Raw genomic sequence first — 8,145 nt, 5'->3', positions numbered from 1 at the left:
TTATAATATTACTTTAAATTTTCCTTATTTGTAAAAATATATTTGTGGCTCTTGAATTATTTTTAAATTGTTGTGAGGGACAGGATTGGCTCTTCTGTCTCAAAACTTTGCCGAGCCCTGCCCTGGAGCCTGTGGTGTTTGCAGTTTTCAAAGGTTCCGATTTAGAAGGGAGTGGTATAAACAAGATTGTACTGAAGATAGGACAGTTAGACCCTCTTTAGCTAGAGCTTTTGCCATTGCAGTTTTGCGTCAGACTGGCTAGGTGTTTTGAAGTACACCCAGATGTGACCAGCCATGCCAACAGGAGGAGTTAGGCACGGACACTGTGAGCCTATGCCCTCTCCTCACTGCTAGTGCCGGGGAGCTTATTATTCACTCTCCCAGTAACCTGGCTATGGCTTTACATGGTTTTCACTTTGCGCACATTCAAAGCACCCTCTCTGTCTTGGGACAATGAGCCTAATGGGGTTGGATCCTGGCTTATGCTGTTCCAGCTGATGAGGAGCAGTTACGGTATTTAGATTAGCCTTTCTCAACTGGGTTCTGTGACAGAATTAAAGCTACTTAAATACTTGGACTGTTTTCTCAGTTCTTCTAAGAATGGTATACAGCTAAATGCCATTCTAGATCATAAAGAAGTTAATTTGTTACATGCCTAAACTGGTGCTTTGGCCATTAGGGATTAATTTCTACCTTGAGCACCAGGTCGAGAAGGGCTTTGTATGGCTCCACTCTTAAGAGTTTATGCCACCTGATACTAGCACAGCACTTTACTGTGACCTAGCTAAAGCAATTTGAGGCAGTTAGGTGGATAGATTCTCATTGGTGATCATGAAATACTCAAAGCAAGAAATCCTTTTCTTCCCCTTTGTAGGCCAGAGAACATTTTTGCCTCAGAATTAAGGGCCTTAAGTCAGAGAAGAAAGGGAGAGAATGTGATCCCAATTGGGGTTTATATTTGCTCTTGAATGTGTGAAGTGCATGGATTACTATATAATAACATTACAATTGCTCTACTTAGCATCTGTGATATTGAAAATTCTGTGCTAACTCCTCTACTAATGTTAATGCTCTCTTTACCAATTTCTAAGTGTTTTTCTCTATTCAAAACTCTCCAAAACCCTTTAACCAGAGTGGAGGAAGATACTTTGGTATTAACCAAGTGGAAGAAACTTGTGGGTTAGACTTTTACATTTATTCTTTCCTTTTTTAGAGCTAAGCATACTCTTTTTTTTTTTTTTTTAAAGATTTTTATTGGGGAATCGGGGAAGGGGAACAGACAAGTTGCTGTCCTTTTTGTTCTTCAGTCTAGTTGTGGAGTATGTCGCTTCACTGGCCCATGTTGGTATTATCATTGCGCTCTTCCCAGGTGAGGCAGTTGCTCACTGGCCATTGGACGGCCACTCGCTGCGGCTCATGAAAGCACACGCCGGCTGCTGGCCAGCCCTACTACAGCCTACGCCGTGGTCGGCGACTCACGGCAGCCCAGCTCCAGGTGGAGCTGTTGTTCACCATCTTAGCTGTAGAGGGCGCAGCGTCACTGGCCCATGTGGGATCCGAACCGGGGCTCTGCTGCTCAAAGCTGACGTCCCAAGCCAACTCTTAACCAACGCACCACTTGGCCAGCCCAATAAGCATACTCTTTTTAGCAGTTGTTTTTGCCTGAGTTCCAGTGAGCCTGAACACAGGAAGAGGAATTAGCTTTCGGGTCTGTCAGGGACTGGAGCTGATATTTCCAGGAGAGGAAAAGTTAGTTCTGAGTCAGAGAATGAATATCCTCACATTTATAGAACTGGTGAAAAGTCTAATTTTTCTGTTTTCATTCTATAAAAGAAAGGGAACACTCTGAGCCAGGTAAGCAATAAGAAAACAAATCTTTAAAGGAAAACCAGTCTTCTTGATACCTCTCCCATGAGAATTGAGTCCCATGGGGCTTAGCTTAATGTGAATCTTTTGTGTTAGCCTGGCAAAGAAGGGAATATATTTGCAACCTAGATATAGAAAATAGTTTGCTTTTTTTACCTAGAGCTTCCAAGTAAATTGAAATTATCTTAATGTGCTAACATCTTTGCATGTCGAGCCCATGTAATTCAGGCTTAATCTTTGAAATGACTACTAAAAAAGTATTAATTTGCTGTCAACTCCTGTCCTCATTCCTTCGTCTCTTTTCACTACTTCCCCTGGTCCCCACTGGGAGGCGTGTGTCAAACTGGTCCATTCTGAGAGTGTCCTCTCCTCCCTCTGGATTTGAGTAGCTGCTGTAGAAATTTTCCATCTGTCGTTCAGTCCTAGTGAGTGGCTTGTCAAAGGCTCAAATATTTCTTCTCTAAGTATCTTTTCACTGCCTGTCACTATTCATCTGTCTGTTTTTGCCTTTCCCCTTTTCCTGGATCATTACAAGCAAGCACAACAAAGGCTTTCATTCTGTCATACAGCTTTCCCTTTTAATGTGTTTGTTGAAGCTTATTGGAGGTGAAGTTCCTCACAGCTGTCTGTCTTTGTATCTTTCTTTGAATCTTTTCTGTACCCCAGATTTATTAGAAAAAGTTGACAGATCCCATTAAAGGGACAAGTGAAATACGTGAAATGAGGCACGCCTGTGATAATGTATTTATGAAGCTTTAGGAGAGTGCTTTTTTTTTTAAAAAAAGCATTGGCTTTATTTCTGTCTACCATTGGCTAAATGATTATCTTGGACAGAAGACAAGATAATTAAAACTGTCGTGTCTTTTTTTTTTTTTCTTTTGTCATGTCTTTAAGCACTTGCTTCTTCAATGCTGATGTTTACGTGCCACTATAATAAAAGAGATATAAGTTTAATACAATGAAGATAAATGTTATTAAATTTAATGTTTGCATATTCCTACTGATTCCAAAATTTAGGCTTAAAACTATTTAGCTTTTATTTTCAGTGATGGCTTTTATTGTTCCCCCTATTATAGACATTTGTTTTTTATTTTATAAATGCCAGGTAGTCCCATTTTCCTCTTTGACCAAATACTTCAAAAGATAGGATTTTAGTTCCAATTCTATGATCTCATCTATAAACTGGTATGATTATGCCTGTTTGCCTATCTCAAAGGTTGTTATCAGAATCAAATCACATAGCATATGTCAGAGTGCTTTGAAAACCACAAAGTTTGTTTCAAATGTAAGGGAGTAGTGTTGTTATCATAATTTTGGTTCTGATTATAGCACAAATAGTTAGCCTTTAAAGATAAGTGTAATTTTGCCATAAATTTGGGTCCTATATATATAAGGCTCTTTTTTCCATTGTTTCCAAATTATGGACTGATTCTTCCCAATTAAACTAGCTTCCAAAAGTTTAAATGGCAAAATACATGTATTCATATCTATAACTAGCCTTTTAAGCAAGAGCTTAAAAGGACATGACAGTCTTATTATTTTGTCCCACTAAAGAGCTGTTTTATATTTAATAGTTCTAGTTTCCTTAACGCCTTTGGAACTTTCCCATGAGTTGCCTAAAAGCTTCCAGTTTGGGAAGCACTGAGCTGTGGCCTTCCAAAATGGCTTTTCTTTGAAAATTCTTTGAGATGATGCAAGAAAAGTTGCTATAGAATGCCGGCCGAGTGGCTCAGTTGGTTAAGAGCTCGCTCAAGAGTTTGAGCTCTGAGCAACAGCGGTTCGAGTCCCGACCCCAGNGCTGGCTGCTGGCTACACATGGTAGCCCATGGCAACCCACTGCAGCAGGGGCTGCAGCCTACGCCGTCACCGGCGACTCACGGCAGCCCAGCTCCAGGTTGAGCTGGTTGTTCAGCATCTTAGCTGTAGAGGGCAGAGGGCAGTGTCACTGGCCCTGATATGTGGGATCCGAACTGGGGCCCTCTGGCGTCCCAAGCCAGCTCTTAACCAACGCACCACTTGGCCGGCCCAGGAATCATCTTCTTGTTCTTCAAGAACCCATGCTGTGATAACAGAATTACGTTATTGGAGTGGCTTTTCTAGGATCTGTGTGGTGTTGACCTTCCTCCTTTGTTTCTTTCTGTAAAAGAAAGCACTCAGGGTTATAGTAAATCAAATCAGAAGTAGCATCCCTTGCTCATATAGCTGAAATGTTAGACAATGGAACACTCCAAAGAGAGAAATGGTTACAGGAGCCTGAAAGGACACTTTTATTTAATGTTCAAACCCTTTGTCTGGAATATCTTTCAGGAATATCCTTGGATTCTGAGTGCTTCAGATGATCAGACCATCCGAGTGTGGAACTGGCAGTCTAGAACCTGTGTCTGGTAAAACAGGAGACAGAGAGCTCAAAATATCTTCCTTCTTCCTAGTGTTTTTATAAACAACTTTTCTTCAGAACAATCATCTCCCTCCCCTAATGGGCAGCGTCTGCTGATTAATTACTGATTGTATTTGTAAGATCTTTTACATATAAAATGATAAATATGGAAGTGATCTCATAAGTAATGTATGAGATAAGTAATGTACGGAATCTGGATTTTCCGATCATTTCTTACCAGAGAAATGGTCATATAGCTAGGCTTTTAGAAGAAAACTCTTAGTCGGTTTTTAGTTCTGTTCCCGTTAAACTTAAGGTCTAGACCTTTGTCTTACTTTGTGTTTCGGTCTTGAGCTTTCCGTGAAGATGTAAAGACTATTTAAGAGAGATATTCCACTAAAATTTAACAGATAGTTTGCAGTATGAATTACTAATACTCCATTTATTTTGATATTTTCATATGTTTTTAAGAGGAGAGCTATACAGTCTCAGTTCTCCTGAAATTAGTAATGTTAAATATTAGAGCTAAGAAGAGAGCCATTGTTAAAAAAGCTGACCTTGCTCATTATTAGTTCAGAATTGTTAGGATGACTTGCCTTTGCCTTGAAAAAGGTGTAATCAAATCTGTATCTGTTAAATATGGAGAATGGTATTTAGCTTGTAGCAATCTGTTGATTCCTGCCTCTAATTTGGTATTGTCTTTTTTTTTTTTTCTTTTTTGCAGTGTTTTAACAGGGCACAACCATTATGTAATGTGTGCTCAGTTCCACCCCTCAGAAGACCTGGTTGTATCAGCCAGCCTGGACCAGACTGTGCGCGTTTGGGATATTTCTGGTGAGCTGCCCAATTTCAGGGGACAGTCTAGTCATGTCTGGTGCAAAACTGCAATTGCTTAAAATAATGAGGGTAGTTGACTTAGAACAGGAAAATTTAGAATATTCTGTTCTCATATAATAACATCTTTGTTTCTGAAGGTATTAAATCTGCTTTGATGATTCTTCATGTTAGAGGTATTTCCTAAGAAAAGTGGTTGCTCTAGAAAATTTATTTGATTTGAAGAAAGTTTCACTTTTTATTTATTTATTTTTTATTTTTTATTGGGTAACTGTGTTTTTTCCAGGACCCATCAGCTCCAAGTCAAATCGTTGTCCTTCAGTCTAGTTGTGGAGGGTGCAGCTCAGCTCCAGTTCCAGTTGCTGTTTTTCAATCTAGTTGCAGCAAGGGCAGCCCACCATCCCATGCGGGAATTGAACCGGCAACCTTGTTGTTCAGAGCACGCACTCTAAGCCACCTGGCCACCCCCGAAAGTTTCACTTTTTAGTTAGATCAGTTTCAGTTAAAATCTATATACCATTGGCAAAATTTGATTAAGAATCAAGCTTTCTACTAAAAAAATATTTTTGACAAAAACAAATTTGGGGAATAAATTAGTGCAGGGAAATAGGACTCTTGGATCCTGTGGCTTCATTTAGAAATAGGAAAATCTCTCTTATATTTCTCCCAGTGTAAGGAGCCATGGGGAGGTATGTGTGGGATTATTTCCATTTCCAGAATACTTCTAAATATTAGGACAGACTTCTAGGACCAGGAATTAAAATAAATCCCAGATTTTTGGATAGTTGGTATAATCCCTCCTTTCACAGTTTATATATCTTGATTTTGTAAGAGTATGTATTTATTTTTTAGCTGAGCCATCCTGCCACCTGTTGGCAGCATGATAGTATTTAAATGTTTAGTGCCGAATAGAGGAGATCTGATAAGTTGCTAACCAGAAAATTTAAATGCAGAATGGACTGTAGTTATGAGATTGACATGCTGGATAAATGAAAGTGCTTTGCTGGGAATCAGAATAGGGAAGTGCAACTCTAAATGCTGTGATTCTATGCCCAGTTAAGTTTACTTATCACTTGCTGAATCATCTCTGTTGGTTGCCTTAGAAATTCTTGGAGATTGAGTTCTCTGAAAGGACAGTAGCTAGACTATAAAACACTGTTTTCATTCTGTAAAAGAAAGGCCCCCGCATAGGTCCCTGTCTGGCTCTTTATGGTAATGAAGGAGTCACCCTTCTGCATTGTATAGCCGAGGTGATAACTTTTCCCAATTTCTTTGCGGCATGGTGGGCTGGGACAGTATGGTACTTGTTGTTCCTACAAGCCATTAATGAACAGCAAGTTGAAAATTTGGATTCCTGGGTTCAGCATTTGGAGTGTTGAAATAACAGTTCTTTAAGATTCATGTAGTGGGGCCGGCCGAGTGGCTCAGTTGGTCAAGCGCTCGCTCAAGAGGGCGAGCTCTGAGCAACAGCGGTTCGAGTCCTGGCCCCAGCTGAGCTGCCACTGAGCTGCCAACAGATGGCAGGATGGCTCAGCTAAAAAAAAAACCCTAAAGATTCATGTAGCATAGAAACAAGCCAAAGGGAAGATGAGGACAGTTGGAGAATAGAACCTCTAGAGCAGGGGTCGGCAAACTGCAGCTCATGAGCCACATGCAGCTCCTTGGTTACATACATGTGTGAATTTTTCTTATTTTAATAAAGATGTAATTAATACTATTACTGGTTATAATATTACTTTAAATTTTCCTTATTTGTAAAAATATATTTGTGGCTCTTGAATTATTTTTAAATTGTTGTGAGGGACAGGATTGGCTCTTCTGTCTCAAAACTTTGCCGAGCCCTGCCCTGGAGCCTGTGGTGTTTGCAGTTTTCAAAGGTTCCGATTTAGAAGGGAGTGGTATAAACAAGATTGTACTGAAGATAGGACAGTTAGACCCTCTTTAGCTAGAGCTTTTGCCATTGCAGTTTTGCGTCAGACTGGCTAGGTGTTTTGAAGTACACCCAGATGTGACCAGCCATGCCAACAGGAGGAGTTAGGCACGGACACTGTGAGCCTATGCCCTCTCCTCACTGCTAGTGCCGGGGAGCTTATTATTCACTCTCCCAGTAACCTGGCTATGGCTTTACATGGTTTTCACTTTGCGCACATTCAAAGCACCCTCTCTGTCTTGGGACAATGAGCCTAATGGGGTTGGATCCTGGCTTATGCTGTTCCAGCTGATGAGGAGCAGTTACGGTATTTAGATTAGCCTTTCTCAACTGGGTTCTGTGACAGAATTAAAGCTACTTAAATACTTGGACTGTTTTCTCAGTTCTTCTAAGAATGGTATACAGCTAAATGCCATTCTAGATCATAAAGAAGTTAATTTGTTACATGCCTAAACTGGTGCTTTGGCCATTAGGGCTTAATTTCTACCTTGAGCACCAGGTCGAGAAGGGCTTTGTATGGCTCCACTCTTAAGAGTTTATGCCACCTGATACTAGCACAGCACTTTACTGTGACCTAGCTAAAGCAATTTGAGGCAGTTAGGTGGATAGATTCTCATTGGTGATCATGAAATACTCAAAGCAAGAAATCCTTTTCTTCCCCTTTGTAGGCCAGAGAACATTTTTGCCTCAGAATTAAGGGCCTTAAGTCAGAGAAGAAAGGGAGAGAATGTGATCCCAATTGGGGTTTATATTTGCTCTTGAATGTGTGAAGTGCATGGATTACTATATAATAACATTACAATTGCTCTACTTAGCATCTGTGATATTGAAAATTCTGTGCTAACTCCTCTACTAATGTTAATGCTCTCTTTACCAATTTCTAAGTGTTTTTCTCTATTCAAAACTCTCCAAAACCCTTTAACCAGAGTGGAGGAAGATACTTTGGTATTAACCAAGTGGAAGAAACTTGTGGGTTAGACTTTTACATTTATTCTTTCCTTTTTTAGAGCTAAGCATACTCTTTTTTTTTTTTTTTTAAAGATTTTTATTGGGGAATCGGGGAAGGGGAACAGACAAGTTGCTGTCCTTTTTGTTCTTCAGTCTAGTTGTGGAGTATGTCGCTTCACTGGCCCATGTT

At 40.1% G+C, this 8,145-nt stretch overlaps 1 protein-coding gene across 1 annotated transcript in view; it reads left to right on the top strand.

Annotated features, from left to right (window-relative positions):
* Window positions 1-8,145, top strand: part of COPA (coat protein complex I subunit alpha) — a 56,646-nt gene that overhangs the window by 11,503 nt on the left and 36,998 nt on the right. The window contains exons 5-6 of the mRNA XM_019649613.1: window positions 4,174-4,250; window positions 4,968-5,077. Of these exons, the coding sequence (XP_019505158.1) occupies window positions 4,174-4,250; window positions 4,968-5,077 (187 nt within the window). The remainder of the gene's footprint in view (window positions 1-4,173; window positions 4,251-4,967; window positions 5,078-8,145) is intronic.

This window comes from Hipposideros armiger, unplaced genomic scaffold, assembly GCF_001890085.2.
Source record: "Hipposideros armiger isolate ML-2016 unplaced genomic scaffold, ASM189008v1 scaffold_134, whole genome shotgun sequence".
Taxonomy (NCBI): Eukaryota; Metazoa; Chordata; class Mammalia; order Chiroptera; family Hipposideridae; genus Hipposideros; species Hipposideros armiger.
This window is presented reverse-complemented; position numbering and strand designations above follow the sequence as displayed.